Source organism: Petromyzon marinus, chromosome 46 (assembly GCF_048934315.1).
Source record: "Petromyzon marinus isolate PM22_M1 ecotype Great Lakes invasive population chromosome 46, UKy_Petmar_22M1.pri1.0, whole genome shotgun sequence".
NCBI classification, from domain to species: domain Eukaryota; kingdom Metazoa; phylum Chordata; class Hyperoartia; order Petromyzontiformes; family Petromyzontidae; genus Petromyzon; species Petromyzon marinus.
Window position 1 is genome coordinate 13701641 of NC_133712.1, and position 19989 is coordinate 13721629.

Genomic DNA, 19989 nt, shown 5'->3' on the forward strand with positions numbered 1-19989 from the left:
CTCCCCCCACTTGTTATGGGAAGCTCCCCTCTAGCCCCCCCTCCCTCTTACTCCCCCCCTTGTTATGGGAAGCTCCCCTCTAGCCCCCCACCTCCCCCCCTTGTGATGGGCAGCTCCCCTCTAGCCCCCCCTCCCTCTTACTCCCCCCTCCCCCCCCCCCTTGTGATGGGAAGCTCCCCTCTAGTCCCCCCCCCCCACCCCGCGTGCTTCACATTCCAGCGTGGTGGGGGGGGGGGTTAGCAGAGGGGCGGGGCGCTGTGGGGGGTAGGGGTGCCGTGGTGGGGGGGGGGGAAGCGGGGGGGGGGGGTCTCGCGCTGATTCCCACGCCGCGGGGGGTCACCCCGCCCCCTGGGATTCCTAAGAAAAAGGCGGGAAAAAACGCGGCTCCTTTTTTTTTTGCACAACAAAGGAGGACGCCGCCGCCGCCGCAGCGCCGCTCGGCAGTGACGAGACGGGTAACGCCTCGTTATCGCGAGAGAGAGAGGTCGCGTTACCCGAGATAACGAGACGGGTAACGTTACCTTGAGGTCGTTACACGGGCTCCCACGTTACTCGACGGGTCACGATATACGGGTAACGATGGCCGAGGTCACGACACAAGTTACGCCACTCGTTGCCTCCCCCGTACTGGGCCGATTGCACTTCAGTGAGTTGTGAGGAATGAGTTAACAGAGCGTCGTGAATGAGTTATAAATGTTGAACGAGTTCATTAACTAACCACGGCGCAAACCGCTGTTCTGTGCAAACATCAGCACTGGGGAAACAAAGGCGGTTGGGAGTGGTTCTACGCCACCATCAGTCCCGGCCTTTATAAAGTTATTTCCAATCGTACCACTTGCCCCGACAGCCATGTGTGGGCTACACGGGGGACCTTTGTATTTGTGTTTGGCACAGTGGCGGGTGGCACGGGTCGTCTATCTGCCAGTCATCTCAGTCATCTCGCAACACCTGGGTCTCTGTCCGTGACCTGCACCTAGCCTGGCACGACTCGCAACACCTGGGTCTCTGTCCGTGACCTGCACCTAGCCTTGCACGACTCGCAACACCTGGGTCTCTGTCCGTGACCTGCACCTAGCCTTGCACGACTCACAACACCTGGGTCTCTGTCCGTGACCTGCACCTAGCCTGGCACGACTCGCAACACCTGGGTCTCTGCCCGTGACCTGCACCTAGCCTGGCACAACTCACAACACCTGGGTCTCTGTCCGTGACCTGCACCTAGCCTGGCACAACTCACAACACCTGGGTCTCTGTCCGTGACCTGCACCTAGCCTGGCACGACTCACACCACCTGGGTCTCTGCCCGTGACCAGCACCTAGCCTGGCACAACTCACAACACCTGGGTCTCTGTCCGTGACCTGCACCTAGCCTGGCACGACTCGCAACACCTGGGTCTCTGTCCGTGACCTACACCTAGCCTGGCACGACTCACAACACCTGGGTCTATGTCCGTGACCTGCACCTAGCCTGGCACAACTCGCAACACCTGGGTCTCTGTCCGTGACCTGCACCTAGCCTGGCACAACTCACAACCCCTGGGTCTGCCCCGTGACCTCCTGTCAGCAGCGAGCCTTGCACACTGCACGCGATGGCATCAAAGTGCACCTGGTCTGGCACAAGCGCTGTGGTGAGTGATTTCATCGTCCAGTAGTGAGAGAGAGAGAGGGGTAGCCGGAGTCGCGGGTCCTGTCTCCTCACCGCTCTCCACACCTATTTTCAATTCTCCTCACCTCCGCTCTTCACATCTCTCCTCACATCTCCCCTCCTCACCTATTCTCCCATCCCTCCTCACCTCTCCCCTCCTCACCTATTCTCCCATCCCTCCTCACCTCTCCTCACCTATTCTCCCATCCCTCCTCACATCTCCCCTCCTCACCTATTCTCCCATCCCTCCTCACCCCTCCCCTCCTCACCTATTCTCCCATCCCTCCTCACATCTCCCCTCCTCACCTATTCTCCCATCCCTCCTCACCTCTCCCCTCACCTATTCTCCCATCCATCCTCACCTCTCCCCTCCTCACCTATTCTCCCATCCCTCCTCACCTCTCCCCTCCTCACCTATTCTCCCATCCCTCCTCACCTCCCCTCACCTATTCTCCCATCCATCCTCACCTCTCTCCTCCTCACCTATTTTCCCATCCCTCCTCACCCTCCTCACCTATTATCCCATCCGTCCTCACATCTCCCCTCCTCACCTATTCTCCCATCCCTCTTCACCTCTCTCCTCCTCACCTATTCTCCCATCCCTCCTCACCTCTCCCCTCCTCACCTATTCTCCCATCCCTCCTCACCTCTCCTCACCTATTCTCCCATCCCTCCTCACCTCTCCCCTCCTCACCTATTCTCCCATCCCTCCTCACCTCTCCCCTCCTCACCTATTCTCCCATCCCTCCTCACCTCTCCTCACCTATTCTCCCATCCCTCCTCACCTCTCCCCTCCTCACCTATTCCCCATCCCTCTTCACCTCTCCCCTCCTCACCTATTCTCCCATCCTTCCTCACCTCTCCCCTCCTCACCTATTCTCACGTCTCTCCTCACCACTCCCCGTCCCTCTCTCTCTTCACCTCAGTCTCTCCCTCCCACTACCGCCCTCCATCCCTCCCTCGTGCCCCCCCCCCCCATGATACCCCCCCACCCGCCACCCATGAATCTCCCCTCCCACCCCCCACGACGCTTCAGAAGACACCGCCGGTCGGATCCCACGTTGCCCCCCCCCCCTCCTGTGCTCCCCTCAACCCCCACCAGATACTCCCCCCTCAACCTCTCGCCAAATCCCCCGCGCCCCCCCCCCCGCCCGCCCGCTTAAGCCCCCCCTCCCCTCCCCCGCCCCCCTATCGGGTGACGTCGCGTCTCGCCGCGTTGACATTCCTGGGAGCGGTGCGGAGACAAAAGAAGGCGGCCGGGGGTGGTGGTGGTGGGGAGCGAGAGGAGGGGGTTCCTAGAAGGAGAACATCACGGGGAGAGAGCGGGGAGGGAGAGGAGGGGAGAGTTCAGGGGGGAGTGGAGAGAGGGGGCGAGAGAGGGAGAGGTGGGAGATGGGGTGGGGGGAGAGTTTTCGGTCACATTTGAACGCGTGTGTGAAGCCAAAACTACTACAATTGTTTGGTGGGTGGGAGGGAAGGAGAGGAGAATGCGAGAGAGAATGGGAAAGAGATTGGAAAGGGGGTGGGTGGGTGGGTGGCTGGAGGGGGAATTCCTGGAATGAGGAGGACCTCACCGCCGGGCAGAGAGAGAGAGAGAAAGAGAGCGAGAAATACGCTGGGAGAGGGAGTGAGAGAGGGCAGGGAGCGGGGGAAGGAGAGGGGGGAGAGCAAGAGACATCGCGGAGAGTGGAGACGCGGTGCGCGTTTAGAACGTTCACGCAAATTGCTTCGCAAATGTCTTTGTAACGTAACGGCAGAGAGAGAGAGAGATAGAGAGAGGTGAGAAGTGAGGGAGAGAGAGGTGAGGGAGAGAGAGGTGAAGGAGTGGAGTGATGCGGAGCTAAGCGGAGAGTGCGGGTTGAGGGGGGAGATGAGGGAGTAGGTGAGGGGGGAGGGAAGGTGAGAAGTGAAGCGGGGGGGGGGGGGCGGATGAGGTGAGGGAAACGGAGAGGTGAAAGCGAGGAATACAGCACAGCGAGGAGAAAGAGGGAGAGAAGAGGTAAAGAGATGAGAGGGTCACGTTCACCGCGGAGATGGAGCCGTGAAATCCGCTCGCGTGTCGCGCTCGACTCCCATCAACACCACGTGACCGTGAGAGGTGGCGACGGCCTGCGGGAAGGGGGAGGTCATTTTTCATCCAGCAGTAGATTGACCATGGCTGTTGCTGATGATGACAGAGTTGAGCTGAGACGGGCGTCTGGAGCTCACGCGAAGTGCCCCCTCCTCATAGCCCCCCCCCCCCTTTTCATTGAAATTTCCACCCTCGCTTCAGTGGAAATTCCTAAAAATTTCTCCTGGACCTCTCCCCTCACCCATTGCTTTCCACGAAAGGCTTTTCACGCGATTCTGAGGCCCCCCCCCCACCCATCTTCGTCTCCATCCCCCTTAAGGGTCCCTTCATCCTTCATCCCCTAAGCCTCCAGACCCCCCAAATACAACCTCTCCCCCACCGTTCCACAATTAAAACAAAAAAACCTACCGTACCTCCACGTGAAACATGAAAGCTTTTTTTTACCCATCCCATCAGCCTCACCACCTGTTTTTTTCCCCTTCTGCTGGACGCTCATAGTTTCAGCAGAATTGTTTCCAGCGCGTGCGAAACTCTCCGGCCCGGTTCGGTTGTCGACATTATTCAGTGTCCCGCCAGCAGTGTCGTGCCCTGCTCAAACCAATTTGCAGGTGAAACCGCCAGACGTTTATTGGGGATGACCCACATTCACTCTCAATACGTGCAGCAGCTCGATGCCACTGTTGAGAGATCTGCTCTACTGGACACAATTAAGAGAACTTCATCACAGAGAGAGAGAGTTCGTGTCGTTTTGAGCTTCCTCATCCTCCCTCCTCCGTAGCAGGAGCGCAGATTCCAGTGTGGTCCAGACAATCCAAACTAAAACTAAACACATTTTTTTTTTAATTGTACCAGGTAATGCCCAGATGCCTTGTGACCCCCATTTAATTCTCGTAAACGTAATATTGTTTGAAAGTAAGTTTTATTTAAAACATAAATGAATACGCAAATATTAATTAATTATTTAGGGGTCGCAAGACATCTGGACCACCCTGTACACGGGTTTCACTCTAAGGTCCCAGGGTTTCAATTGTGCGGCCACAAGAGCACAATTGTGGCGTGTCTTTAATGTATCTCTACGTGTCTCTATGTATCTAAATGGGTCTCTGTGTCTCTATGGGTTATCTATCTGCCCTCGAGCTTCTTCTTGCATTATGACAGCAAATACGTTGTTCAGGAGCTAAATGCCCAATGTCGAGCTCTCCCGGCCACGGCGACATGACTTCAGGTGAGAGAGAGAGTTTGTTTCGCTTTCGAAATTCTTTCACCTCCCGCGTTCAATGGGCTCAGTCCATCGTGATGTTTCCCGTACGTCCCCTCTCCGCACCAGACCACAGGTAAAGCCGTGGGCGCTGAGTGGAGAGACGCTGTCGACGAGACCACTCCCTCGACTCCCTCCGCTCATGTCCTCATCGGAGCGAACACCTCGCGGGTTCGCCGTTTCAAGCGCGCCTCGCCCTGCTGATGAGACACCGAGTCTAGAAACTGAATATCGAAAAGTTTTGCTCGCGCTAAACCAATGCGTCCGATCACGGCGAGGCCCGTTGTGGCTGATGGGATGGTGTAACACAACACGGTACTTGGGAATCTGCACGCTAATACTCGCCCCCTTCTGCGAAAACTTCGTTGTGTTACGAGACTCAACGAAGCAGCTTGCCCCGAGTACACAAGCGTAAGAGTCAGGCTTCCGACGGCCCCAGGACCAGTATTGAACTTGGACGAATTGAGAGCCCCCCTTCCCCACCCCTTGAAACAATCAATGCTCAGAGAGAATGCCAGTTGTGGCTGATGGGATGTGTAAAAGAAAGTGCTTGTATTTATTCCGTGGAATGTGTAGGGACACGGATATGGGAAGGATGCTGCGGATCGTCTGCTGCGCGATGTTGTTCACGTGAGAGGTCTCGGTTGTTCGCGGCTTCGACAACAGGAGGAGGGCCGCGGGTTGCCTCTCCGCGATTCATCTCCGCGGTGTTCGCTGCACGTGGAGCCTCGAGGGCGGTGACTCACAGCTGAACATCTTCAGAGCAAAATTCTATTTCCAAGTCGGCGATGACCAAAAATGGTCCGCGCTGAGCCGACTTTGGTCCGCGTTAAACGTCCACGTGGCCAGTCCTTAAATAACAACATAGCCCAGCAGACAATGCGTCTCCTTCCCTTATCTGTCCCTCAATGACAAAGGTCACCCGTATAGCCCTAAAAGACTAATGAGAGAAGGGTTGTTCGCAAGCACCTACGAACGAACGCCGGGACGACGCACAACGACAGGGCGCCCGGTCCCCCTTTGTCTCCCCAGTGGCGATGTTTACACACCATATGGGGTATAATTTGCGGTTGAGTCAACCTAGGGAAGGTCCCAGGGGCAGTTTAATCATCAGCGGTGTTGGCCCTGAGCCTGAATCGAACTCGGGTGGCCGGGCACATAGCGCAGCGGGCTAACTGCTGCGTCACGCTTCACCGCGCACATTCCCAGCAGCTACACGTACCTTCTGGGAGTGATCCTTATAAGCACAACACAAGTAACATCAGGACCGGCGACGCCATTCAACGTCTCATCAGCAGTCAGGCTCGCTTGAAGCAATGCAGGTGTAACTGCCAGCTGTTTATAGGCAAGGTCACTCTTTCTGTTATCTGTGCCTTTTACCCAGTTCGACGTAAAACTATCAACGCAACACAGAAGCACGCCTGACTGTTGATGAGACACTGAATGTCGAAATTGGTCCAGAGTAGTTTTTTTCTCGCGTTGAACCAATGCTGCTGGAAGTAAAAAAAAAATTACTTGCAAGAAGGAAGGCCATGTCTGCGGCTGATGGGATGTGCCTAAAAATACTTTACATATTTTATGTGGAGGGACCTTTATGGAAAGGAGGCGAGGGACCGTGCTTGGTTAAGATCTTACATTCTCCACACCGATAACAATGATTATATCTAGTAATGAAATAGCAATGACGATTATAGCAACTTTGTATCCCACTCTGTAATTTTAAAAAAATGCCTTAAAAGTAATATTCCAGAATCACCTTTCATTGCAATTTAAATAACTTTATCTAAGTAATTAGTTTTTGCACTCTTTTTAATTTCTCCTGTAACAGTTTTTCTTACACTGATTTCTAATTGCTTGTTCTTGCTCTCATCTTAATTTTCTTCAATGCAGCTCAAGAAAGGAGTTCGTCGGCCGTTCAGAAATTGCGTTATAACGGGGGGCGGTTGGCGCGTTCCACGTTATAACGGTGTGCCTTCCGCGTTGTGCGAAAAGTGTTCCCAAATGGTAAAACGCGTCGTGTAAACACCACGCGTTTGGCGAGAAGTTACCGTATTGCTTTTTGTCATTCTGGAGACCCAGAGAGAACTCTCGCCTGGTTACACAAAAGTAACTAAACCAGCAGTGTGGAGATGGACTCACAGCGACACCGCGTGGATGAACGCGGCGGCGTTACGAAAGTGAACAAAACTTTATTTTACCAGGTCAGGCCCACTTGAGCTATATAGCTCTTTTTCAGAAGCGACCTGGTCACAAATGATGGCTCAACGAAGTGGCTTATCATCACGTGGAAATGTAAAGCAGCCACATACTCTAAACGCATGTTGCTAAATGTGGAGGGAGAAATCAGAGGACCCGGAGAAAAAATCCACGCGACCACGGGGAGAAGATGCAAAATCCGAATATACAGCACGTGTCAGGGTCGGGATGGAACAAACGACCTCCTGTATACCTGGCGAGGTAGTTAACATCTCCTAGCCAACGTGTAACGGAGCTGTCTCCCTCGCGTGGTGGTGGTTTTCTCCGGGCTTCTCAAGTTTCCTGCCACGCGAATGGACTTCCTGGCCAAGGATCCCGATTGATCAGGTGCCCTGAGATCGAGACTTGGGACTCGGTGAGGCTTTTGCTCCGAGTTCCATTTGAATCATGTTTGTACTTTGTTAGGCTGTTCCACCCGTGGAAACCCGAGTCTCAATACTCTACTCTTTTTCAGGAGCGTCCTGTCAAGTTTTTTTTCAATAGGGAAGGGTAGGGCGATGTTGCTGCTGCTGTGCGTTCCCAGTTGAGTGATTTGCAAGGAATTTCTCAGCTTTGGGGATGTTTTGTCAACACCAACGTCACATTATATGGGTTTAAAATATATATTCCTCGTCATTTTAATGACCCAGGTCACTCTTCGAAACGAGCCTCGATCCTGCCCTCCTGAGTTCCCACCTGGTTAAACAAATAAACGTTACACTCTCTGCAGGGGACATACAGATTAATTAGCGCTGTTCTTGTTATGGATGTTAGCGATGGCTGCGCCGTGGTTTGTAGCGCGATGTGACGAGAACCCGGTTTGTTGGAGCGCCGCTTGGCAAATTAGCGCGGCACCGTAGCCGCTCATTCAGGAATTTACAGCGGGAATTGTCACCGCTGGAGAGGACTGGAGATTTATATTCGGCTGTTTTTGCACTTAGGGGCCTTCCATAAATGACGTCACGGGATTTTGGACGTTTTTTGATCCCCCACCCCCTTCGTCACACGGCGTCACAAAAAGTCAGAACTCCCCCCCCCTCAAATATGACGTCACAAAGCTCTGCCCACCCCCTCAAACCATATTTCCATTTTGAAACTATTGTCATTGTAGTGCGTATTTAACGTAGCGCTGCGCTCTGATGTTGTAGGCGAAAACATTTATTACAAAGTTTATTTAATACGTGACTTTACCGAAAGAACCAAAGAAGATGAATCCTTGCAGTCACGAACGCTTTAAATCGAAATTTAACCGCCTCTACGGGGAGGGATTCCACACAACCTTAAGATCATTCAACACAAGCGCTGTCCTCCAGACAGTCTCGTCCCTTCACCTGATGAAGGCCGCTTGTGTTGTGGCCGAAACGTCGTGAGAATATTATTGTGTTATTTTATCAATTTATTTTATTCTCATTCTACGTGACTTTACCGAAAGAACCAAAGAAGAAAAAAGAAGATAAGTAGAACGTGTTGTTTATATTTATTTAAAGTTGCGCATTTTGATGTGACGTCACATTTCTCAACCCCCCCCCCTCGTCACACATCGTCACGAATGTCTGACCCCCCCCCCCCAGGTGCGTGACGTATTTTATGAACGGCCCCTTATTTTGATTTGCTTCTACCATTTGCCGAGCTTAGCCGAGGATATTTGGTCTACTCTTCCACGCTGGCTGAGACGACTTTGGAAGAGGCGGGAGCCACCCACACTTTACCCCACGTGCCAAGTGTCGCAAAGACCGCTCCGGGCCGCTGTCGTAAAGACGACGGTGAAATGTACCATTACGTATTGAAGGGGGGAATTGGAGTATTCCATTGTAGAGTTACCCACATAAAGTACGATCGTTGCAATTGAACACGCTTAAACTTGTTATATATAATATCATAAGCTATTGAGAATGTTGTTTTAGAGGTTTTTGATTAATTAATGTGTCCGATGCATTTTCTCTCTCTCAAAGAATCCGGATACCTCATAGACCTAATGGTACGGTCCGTCTCGTCGAGGGACCACGTTAAAGCGTTTTGTAATTTGGCGGCCATGTTGCTCAGGGAGGAGGGGGGGTCCTCTGGTAGTTGGAGGCAAATCGCCCGATGATGCTGGTTGATGTAACTATCAGCGAAACGTCGTACTACTCAAATTGTAAATGTTGTGGATTTACTCTCCAACAACACCGGTAGAATGAAGTAGTTACTAATTGGCGCGTTGTTTACGTGACAAATCCCCGATTGATTGGCTGTGTCCTTGTGGTGGATGTTTACGACACATTTATACTTGCGCGATTAAACCCAAAAACCTTTATGATTAATAATATTGGTGGTCTAAAGCCTGCTGCTGCGTGTTACACTCCCAGAGGGCGTCTACCCCCTTACCAACATGGCCGCCACGAGACGCGGAGGGAGCTGACGCAGCAGCTGCGAGACGAACCTCCCAAAACTGCGAGGCTCTCGTGAGAGGTGAGGAGAGGTAAGAAGAGTGGTGGTGGGGTGAGTGGTGGTGGGGAGAGTGGTGGTGGTGGGGTGAGTGGTGGTGGGGTGAGTGGTGGGGTCGTGGAGTGGCGGGGAGAGTGTGAGTGGTGAGGTGCTGTCATAATGCAGTGTTTTGAATGTAAATGCTCTACTGCGGCGCGGTGCGTGAAACGGCGACGTGATGGCACGCTGTGGCTACCGCAGACTGGCGCCCTAGAGAGGAAGAGGTCCCACTCAGGGGGGACCGGGATGCGTGGAGCAGAGACAGTCGAGACGGAGAGTTCGCGGAGAAGCGTGCGGGAGGGTTGGGGCGAGATTCACGCTGGGAATTAGTCAGAGAGGCAGAGGAACACACACATACGGGTGAGAGAGGACATGCACGGTTTTAGAGACGTGAGTGAGGCCTTGGGCAGGAGGCGTCACGGCCAGAAGGGACCGGCTAATAACGGAGTGGCAGCCAAAGGAGTGAAACAACACGCCCTAGGGGGGGGGGGGGGTGACGTCCACCGGGGAGATGGAGCGACGAAATTAGTTCGTGGAGAGGGTTGTTGCGTCGCGAGAGATGGCGACGCCAGGTTGGGCAGCGATGGCTTCATCCAGCGGTGGATAGGTCATGGCTGATGATGATGATGACGATACGTCGTAGGAACCCCCGTGAGGACCCCCTGTGATCGTCGAGGGGGCACCCGGGATGAGGGGAGTTGGACCCCGCGGGCGAGAGGCTGCGTTCGAGAAAATCGTCATCAACTCAAGCTGCCAGTGGTTCTACCTGCGAGCACGCCTGTGAGAAGAGTACACACGCAGTACACACGCAGTACAAACAGTACACACAGTAAACACACAGTACACACACAGTACACAATACACGTGCAGTATGCACGCAGTACACACAATACACGTGCAGTACACACGCAGTACACACAATACACGTGCAGTACACACAATACACGTGCAGTACACACGCAGTACACACAATGCACGTGGAGTACACACGCAGTACACACAATACACGTGCAGTACACACGCAGTATACACAATACACGTGCAGTACACACGCAGTACACACAATGCACGTGCAGTACACACACAGTACACACAGTACACGCAGTACACACACAGTACACGTGCAGTACACATACAGTACACACGCAGTACACACAGTACACGTGCAGTACACACACAGTACACACAGTACACACGCCGTACACACAGTACACGTGCAGTACACACCGTACACACAGTACACACGCAGTACACACAGTACACGTGCAGTACACACGCAGTACACACAGTACACGTGCAGTACACACAGTACACAGTACACACGCAGTACACAGTACACGTGCAGTACACACACAGTACACACAGTACACGTGCAGTATACACACAGTACACACAGTATACACGCAGTACACAAAGTACACGTGCAGTACACGTGCAGTACATACACAGTACACACGCAGTACACACACAGTACACGCAGTATACACGCAATACACAAAGTACACGTGCAGTACACACACAGTACACACAGTACACATGCAGTACACACAGTACACGTGCAGTACACACACAGTACACATGCAGTACACACAGTGCACGCACAGTCACGTGCAGTACACGCACAGAACACACAGTACACGTGCAGTACACACACAGTACACACACAGTACACACAATACACACAGTACACGTGCAGTACACGTGCATTACACATGCAGTACACACGCAGTACAACAGTACACATGCAGTACACACAGTACACATGCAGTACACACAATATACTTGCAGTACACGCAATGCACACGCAGTACACATGCAGTACACTCAATACACCTGCAGTACACACAATGCACGTGCAGTACACACAATGCACATGCAGTACACACGCAGTACACACAGTACACGTGCAGTACACACACAGTACACACAATGCACGTGCAGTATGCACGCAGTACACACAATGCACGTGCAGTACACACGCAGTACACACAGTACACACAGTACACACACAGTACACACAATACACATGCAGTACACACGCAGTACACACGCAGTACACACAGTACACATGCAGTACACACAGTACACATGCAGTACACACAATACACACATTACACACGCAGTACACACTACACACGCAGTACACAATGCACGTGCAGTACACACACAGTACACACGCAGTACACACAGTACACACGCAGTACACACGCAGTACACACAATACACACAGTACACACACGGTACACACAATACACACAGTACACACGCAGTACACACAATGCACGTGCAGTACACACAATGCACATGCAGTACACACGCAGTACACACGTAGTACACACAATACACGTGCAGTACACACGTAGTACACACAATACACGTGCAGTACACACGTAGTACACACAATACACGTGCAGTACACACGCAGTACACACATTACACACAGTGCACACACAGTACACACAATACACATGCAGTACACACGCAGTACACACAGTACACATGCAGTACACACAGTAAACATGCAGTACACACAATACACACATTACACACGCAGTACACACTACACACGCAGTACACAATGCACGTGCAGTACACACAGTACACACGTAGTACACACGCAGTACACACAATACACGTGCAGTACACACGCAGTACACACAATGCACACAGTACACACACAGTACACACAACACACATGCAGTACACACGCAGTACACACAGTACGCATGCAGTACACATGCAGTACACACAATACACACAGTACACACAATACACGTGCAGTACACACGCAGTACACACGCAGTACACACAGTACACATGCAGTACACACAGTACACATGCAGTACACACAATACACAGAGTACACACGCAGTACACACTACACACGCAGTACACAATGCACGTGCAGTACACACAGTACACACGCAGTACCAACGCAGTACACACAATATACGTGCAGTACACGCGCAGTATACACAATACACGTGCAGTACACACGCAGTACACACAATGCACGTGGAGTACACACGCAGTACACACAATACACGTGCAGTACACACGCAGTACACACAATCCACGTGCAGTATACACGCAGTACACACAATACACGTGCAGTACACACGCAGTACACACAATTCACGTGCAGTATACACGCAGTACACACATTACACACAGTGCACACACAGTACACACAATACACATGCAGTACACACGCAGTACACACAGTACACATGCAGTACACACAGTAAACATGCAGTACACACAATGCACACATTACACACGCAGTACACACTATACACGTGCAGTACACACGCAGTACACATGCTAGACGTGCAGTACACACGCAGTACACACAATGCACGTGCAGTACACACGCAGTACACACAATGCACGTGCAGTACACACGCAGTACACACAATGCACGTGCAGTACGCACGCAGTACACACAATGCACGTGCAGTATGCACGCAGTACACACAATACACGTGGAGTACACACGCAGTACACACAATACACGTGCAGTACACACGCAGTACACACAATGCACGTGGAGTACACACGCAGTACACACAATACACGTGCAGTACACACGCAGTACACACAATGCACGTGCAGTATACACGCAGTACACACAATGCACGTGCAGTATACACGCAGTACACACAATACACGTGCAGTGCACACCCAGTACACACAAATGCACGTGGAGTACACACGCAGTACACACAATGCACGTGCAGTATACACGCAGTATACACAATGCACGTGCAGTATACACGCAGTACACACAATGCACGTGCAGTATACACGCAGTACACACAATGCACGTGCAGTACACACGCAGTACACACAATACACGTGCAGTACACACGCAGTACACAATACACGTGCAGTATACACGCAGTACACACAATACACGTGCAGTACACACGCAGTAGACAATGCACGTGCACTACACACGCAGTACACACAACACACGTGCAGTACATACGCAGTACATACAATGCACGTGCAGTACACACGCAGTACACAATACACGCGCAATACAAGCACAGTACACACGCTTTGCATGCACAGTACATGCACAGTACATACGCAGTACACAGGTCATTATGTTTACATTGTGAGGTTGTCTCTATTCGGGTGATTGAAAACCCGGTCTTCTGCATTTCCGGTAACATAAAACGGTTAAAACCGGTTACAGGTTTCCTGAAACGCCTGGAGCAACAAACACAGCGTGTTCACCTTGTCCACTGAGACGCTGCGGTCAGCAGCAGCACTGAACTTGCGATTCCATCTCTCGGCACGGCAGCTGAAACACTGTCACCCCCCTCGACTCCTCATCCTCTCACCCCCCTCACCGCCTCACCCCTAGGGAGTGTGAGGAGGAGGGAGTGAGACTGAACGAAGCGGAGTTCCGTCTGGTTGTCACCAACGCTCTCCGTGAGCTGCACGGGGAGGTGAGTCACTCGCCGCACCGCCTCCACTCCCCGTGAGCGGTAGGGCAGTTGTGGAGAGAGTAGCGGAGTTCCCATACATGGGCAGCGTGCTTATAACAAGCTTCGGCTTGGCAGTGGAGGTCTCATTCCGAATCAGTCGAGTGGAATTATCTTTTTATCGGCTGTGTAACGTTATATAGAACATACCTCGCCTGTTTGCTCCATGCGAAGCTCCGGACTTTATGTGGTACGGGAGTATGTGGAGCTGGGTGGACCTGCGGTTGACTGGTACCAGCGGTGTCAAGATCGTCCTCTGTGGGGGAGGAGCCTCTCATGTGGGACACTATTTGGCAGTCGCCCTCCAAAAACAATGGAGGGCAGAGGAACGACGCTCACAACAACGAGCGGAGTGTTGGGCGGCTAAAACACAGCGAGGTGGCACGGTAGGGAGCATAGGTGGGTGCATTTGCCAGTCATCTCAGTCAACTCTAATCACCTGGGTCTGTCCCTTGACCTCCTGACAGCGAGCCTTTGACACTTTACCTGGACTCAAGGTGTACCTAGCCTTGCACAAGCGCCATGGTGACGTCACCTACTATAAGTAGCGAGTGGCGGTTGTTGTGTGTCCCCAGGTGTGTGTTGTGTGCGTGTGTTGTGTGTGTGAAAAAAATATGTGCCTTTGGAAAAACAAAGGTCGGTAGTGAAGTGGTGGGCACGTTGCACTACGAACCCGGTAACCCGCGTTCGATTCCCGCTCACGGCCAACACCAGTCCTGGGCCTCCCCTAGGTCGATTCAGCCTCAAATGAATACCTGGTGCGATGTGTGAAAACATCGCCACTGTGGAGACAAAGGCGTGGTGCTGGCCCCCAACCCCCTCGTGTGCCGTGCCGGTCTTCATAGGTGCTCGCTAACAGCACTTGCCCCAACAGTTTGTTAAGCCGATACGGGGGATCTTTGTCTATGTGTTGTGCATCTGTATTGTGTTTGTGTATAAACAGATATGTGCGTTTGGCAAAACAAAGATCGAGTTCTGAAATTTCACAACGACCATGGTGTGTGCGGGAGTGGTGACGAAATGTGGTTAGAGCTGCACTGCACTCCACTTCGACAAACGTCTGAACCATTCCAGGGCCTCCGCTAAGTCGACTCGACCTTAAATAAGTACCTGGTACTTTGTGTAAACATCAGCGCTGTGGAGACAAAGGCAGCCGGGGCATGGCATTGGCCAACCACGCCCTAGTGTGTCGTGCCGCCCTTAATCGGTGCTCGCTGACAGCACGGGGGATATTGGTGTCTGTGTAAGTGCAAGTGTCCGTTTCCCTCTAACCCCATCGCTCTGTCTTTCTCTCCCCCGTGCCGCCCTCTCTCTTTGCACGTGTAGGTGGGAGCTGCTCTGCCATTCGACGTAATCAGATTTGATGCTCGCTCACAGTCGTGCATACTGCGCGTCATCAGCAGGTACCCGGCCACCGCCTGCAACGCCGATGGTGTCATCATCACCATCACGATTCCGCTCGTTTACCCAGGAGGGCCTCGTCGAGTCTCAAGGCTCCTGCCTAATTTACGCAGTCAGCAGCGATGTTGCTGCTGCTGTGTTATCCCAATTAAGCGATTTGCAGATAATTTTTTTGAGCATCGGGATGTGGTTTAAAGCATTGCCATTACCGCTGTGTGTGTGTGGTTTTAGCTATGGGAGGAGGAAGCTGGAGAACCCAGAGGAAATCCATGCAGAGCAATGGGAAAATATACAGACTCCCCACACTCTCTGGCGAACGGGGAGAACTTAGCAACATCACACAGACAGGCGTCCGAGTGGGGAATCGAACCCTGGCACTGCTTGCTGTGAGGCGCGAGTGTCACCACTGGACCGCCATGCTGCTGCCCTCTGTGTATATGTGAGAGTGTGGGGAGCGGCGGCGCAATAATGAGCGCATTTTGCTGTGAACCCAGAGACCCGAGTTCGATTCCCGCTAACGGCCAGTGAATAGTGACGAATATCTGAACCGGTCCTGGGCCTCCCCTGAGGTCGACTCAGCCTGTAATCCAGTGGTTCTTCTTCTTCTTAACCTGGGGTGCACGCACCCCCTGGAGGTGCGAGATGCCCTGTCTGGGGGGTGCGAGGCGTGGCCAGATTTTTCTTAGAAGGTAAATAATCGAAAACACAAATTGAGCACGGGCACGTGAATGCAACTTACTTTGTTTTATCAAACCTACGTATTTATTAACATGATTCATTTTTGTTTTACGATTGAAAACAAAGAGGGTGTGTAAGGCTGCAGTAATGGCTAAGAACCACTGCTGTAACGAGTACCTTGTGCGGTGTGTATTAAACACCACTATTAAACACCAGGCATGCAGCTGGCCACACCACGCCATCATAGGCTTGCCGTGCCGGCCTTCAAAGGTGCTCGTCTACGGCAATTGCTTCAACGGCCTGTTAAGGCTACCTGGGGGACCTTTGTCTTTGTACGCGTGTCAGTGGGCTCGTGCGTCTGTGGGCGTCGCTATCTCTGGCCGCGAGGCACCAAGGCTTCGTCATTGCCGTCCACATCCAGCAGGTGAGTGTCTCATCGGGTGATCCAAGTTTACATTTATACAGCAGGCAAACCAGCCCTGGACTCGGAGTTCAATCTAAATATTGAACGGTGAAAGGTTGCCTGCATCGTTTTGGTTTTTGTTGTTGCGTGCAACGTGGTCTTTGTTGTGGTGGTCTGTGTCGCGTTGTTCTAGACGCTTTGCAACACACGGTACAGTTACCCATTACTCGGCAACGCGAAGCAACTTTGTTGAATCCCGCTTGCAAATGACGGGCACATTTTTTTGTTAATTAATTCTGACGTTTTCCTTCCCACGTGATCCCCGACTGCGATAAATATCGGCATTGCGCGGTCACCAGGGGCGGAGCCAGAGGGGGGGCTGGGGGGGGCTAAGCCCCCCCTGAAATTTTGGGAAAGTCGGTAATCGGGATAACCGGATATCCGGCTGCTGCAAAATGCTGGCTGCCACCTTGTGCTGCCCTGCAGGCTGCCACCTCGTGTGCTGACCTGCAGGCTGCCACCTTGTGCTGCCCTGCAGGCTGCCACCTTGTGCTGCCCTGCAGGCTGCCACCTTGTGCTGCCCTGCAGGCTGCCACCTTGTGTGCTGCCCTGCAGGCTGCTTGAGCGGCAGCCTTTCGAACTTATCGAACTTATGAGCCACATCAGCGGCTCCGACCTATTAATATACTCCGCGTTCAAATCCAATGCAATTTGTTTTATACATTTGTGGCGCCCATTGGAAAACATAAACACTGGATATCTCAGAATATTGAAGTCAGCCCCCCCCCCCCAAAGACAAAAATCCTGGCTCCGCCCCTGGCGGTCACGAAATATAAATCTCACACGGAACATCCCGCGGAAGTGGATATCGCAGAGCTACCTCTGAGATCCCTTCTATTGCTCTCTATGTGAGTCTGCGGGTCTCAATGCAAGTCTGCGGGTCCCTGTGAGAGTCTGTGGTTGAAACCCGGATTGGAACCCAGGGTCTCGGCGCCTCTGACACTTGTCTCCTGTCTCCACCAGGTGTCTCCATTTCTGCTGTCTCTGTCGGGCAACAGCCGGGACCTGAGACTGGACTGACCGACTGTAACTTCCTCCGACTGTCATCGGCTGCCTGCAATTGGTTGCCGAGGCTGTACCGGTTCGCCATGAGCTCCCTGATTGCCATAGCGAAGCTCCGGGTCCTGCTGTCTCCTCCAACACCTTCTGCTCTCCTCCATCTGTTGCCAACAGCAACTGGTGGTGGGCGGGGGATGGGGGCGGAGTGCGGGTGGAGGATCCGTGGGCAACCTGGCCCCTTCTCTACTTTCTCCACCTCATGGTCCACCACCTCTTCATCCACCTCCTCCCCCGTGTTCTCCCCCTCCTCTTCCCCCTCCTCATCCCCTATGAACCCGGCGACCCGAGTTCAATCCCCAGCCACGGCTAACGCCTCATTCTACTCCACCTCCTCCTCGTCCCTCCCCACCTCGTCGCACCCCCCTGTGCCTGCCCCGGCTGGTCGCCGTGGCGACGCGTGGGCCGTGGGCGACCGCGCCGAGATGCGCCGCGTCTTCACGCCGCAGGACGTGGCCGACTTCGCAAGGCTCACGGGCGACACCAACCCCGTGCACGACGCCAGCGGCGTCGGTGTTGGCGTCGCGCCGGGCCGGGCGGTGGTGCACGGCGTGCTGCTGGCGGGGCTGGTGTCGGCGCTGCTGGGCACGCGGCTGCCCGGCGCTGGCTGCGTGCTGGCATCGTCGCGCCTGCGCTTCCCGGCGCCGCTGCTCACGGGCGACGAGGTGACGGTGAGCGCCGCGGTGGGGCGCTCGCGCGCCCGCAGCCTCCTGCTGCGAGTGCTGTGCACGACCGCCGCGCCGCGACCGTCTGCGGAGCCGCTGTCAACGCAGCAACCGGGACAGACGCATCCGTCGCCATCTCCCACGGCGGGAGCGAGCGGTGATGGGGTGGCGCCGGTGGTGGTGCTGGAGGGGGAGGTGTTGGTGATGTTGCCACGTGACCCCAATCATTGACCCCCCCCCCCCTGCTAGCGGGGTCTGGTCGCTCGTGCGAGCGACTGCCCTCGAAGTGTCTTGCTAACTCCGTTACAAATCAAGATTGTGAACTACCTGTGATGGTAATGCGTCTGTAATCGTTGACACAAAAAGTTAAATGTTGTGTTGTGTATTACAATTGTTATCCTGCGCTGTGTACGATAGGGTTTTGGGTCTAACTAGGGACCCATAGAGAGAGATGGGGGGGGGGGGGGCCTTGCCTGTAAACATCTGGGCAGTTCATCAGCATTGGTTCAAGCGAGCCTGACTTTGCTAAATGTTGAAACCGGAAAGTATGCACTGCCAAGAGAAAGGCCGAGTGGCTGATGGGATGTGTTAAAAAAACACTTTAATATTTCACGTGCAGGGCTCCAACGTGTGGACGAGGAGGAGGAGGCAGTGGGGCTGTCCACTGAGTGTTGTTGCAATTCGTCCGGTCAGTGTTGTCCTTTTTGAATAGAAGAGTGATTGATGCATCGTCTCGTGGTTGTGTTTCATTTCTGTGTTCTGGTGGTGCGGTTGATGGTTCCACCAACCGGCGTCTTGGAGGAGGAGGAGGAAAGTCAAAGCCAGGAGGAGGTGCTGCTGATGTTTGCGTCTCGAATGAGGAGGTTCTTATTATTCTGGACGTCCGTGTGGTTCCACTCCGTTCGCCCAGCAGCATTCTTCCGGATCTGGGTGGTGAGATTCTGGGATTGCGACGACAGCAGCAGCAGCGCGATCCCAGAAGTGGGATTGGGACTTGGGTTGGCGGCGAGGGACGTTGTCGTGGTCTTGGTTGATCATCGGTAGGTTGTCCTTCCGAAGATCAACAGGCCAATGCGGACATCTCCTTCATGAATGGAAAATCGCAGACGCGTGCCACAGTAGTGCGATTGTGTCCACGCAACCCAAACTATTGACCGCTTAGTAAACCCACTATAGTCCGTGCTCCTTCAACAGAAGAGGAGGAACAGCAAAGCTACACAAACTCCCACTCCTGAAGTCTTTTGGTCGTGAGAAGACCTCGATATTGACATTGAGCTCATGAACCGCATTGCTGCTGCTGCCTTTGTGCGCGTGAGAACATAATGTCTGTGTGAATGTTTCACTAAGTATGTCGGCAAATTCATTGATCCAGCAGCCAACAAGACGATTCTATCCCGAGGAGCCACTTCAGCCAGCAACCTTGGGCACGCGGTGTCATAGCAGGGTATCCGACTCGTCGGCCTTGCCTGCATCCCTCCAATGCTGTTCATCTTCGGTGGGCGCGTAAGCCACCGTCATCGCGCCCACCACGACTACCGTCACCATTCCTTGCCCAAAG

At 53.3% G+C, this 19989-nt stretch overlaps 1 protein-coding gene across 5 annotated transcripts; it reads left to right on the forward strand.

Moving 5' to 3' along the window:
- Positions 1-9222: 9222 nt before the first annotated feature.
- Positions 9223-19157, forward strand: LOC116952345 (ribonuclease P protein subunit p14-like). 5 transcript variants are annotated; one of them, XM_032971612.2, is made up of 6 exons: positions 9223-9687; positions 10316-10452; positions 14048-14132; positions 15495-15571; positions 16593-16671; positions 17674-19157. In XM_032971612.2, exon 6 carries the CDS (start codon positions 17799-17801, stop codon positions 18660-18662), a length of 864 nt encoding a protein of 287 aa, XP_032827503.2. In that variant the 5' UTR covers positions 9223-9687; positions 10316-10452; positions 14048-14132; positions 15495-15571; positions 16593-16671; positions 17674-17798; the 3' UTR covers positions 18663-19157. The 5 variants fall into 5 exon arrangements, with proteins under 5 accessions (XP_032827503.2, XP_032827504.2, XP_032827502.2 ...); XM_032971613.2 differs by having other exon boundaries at positions 9223-9657; XM_032971611.2 differs by having other exon boundaries at positions 9224-9667.
- The last annotated feature ends 832 nt before the right edge of the window (positions 19158-19989 follow it).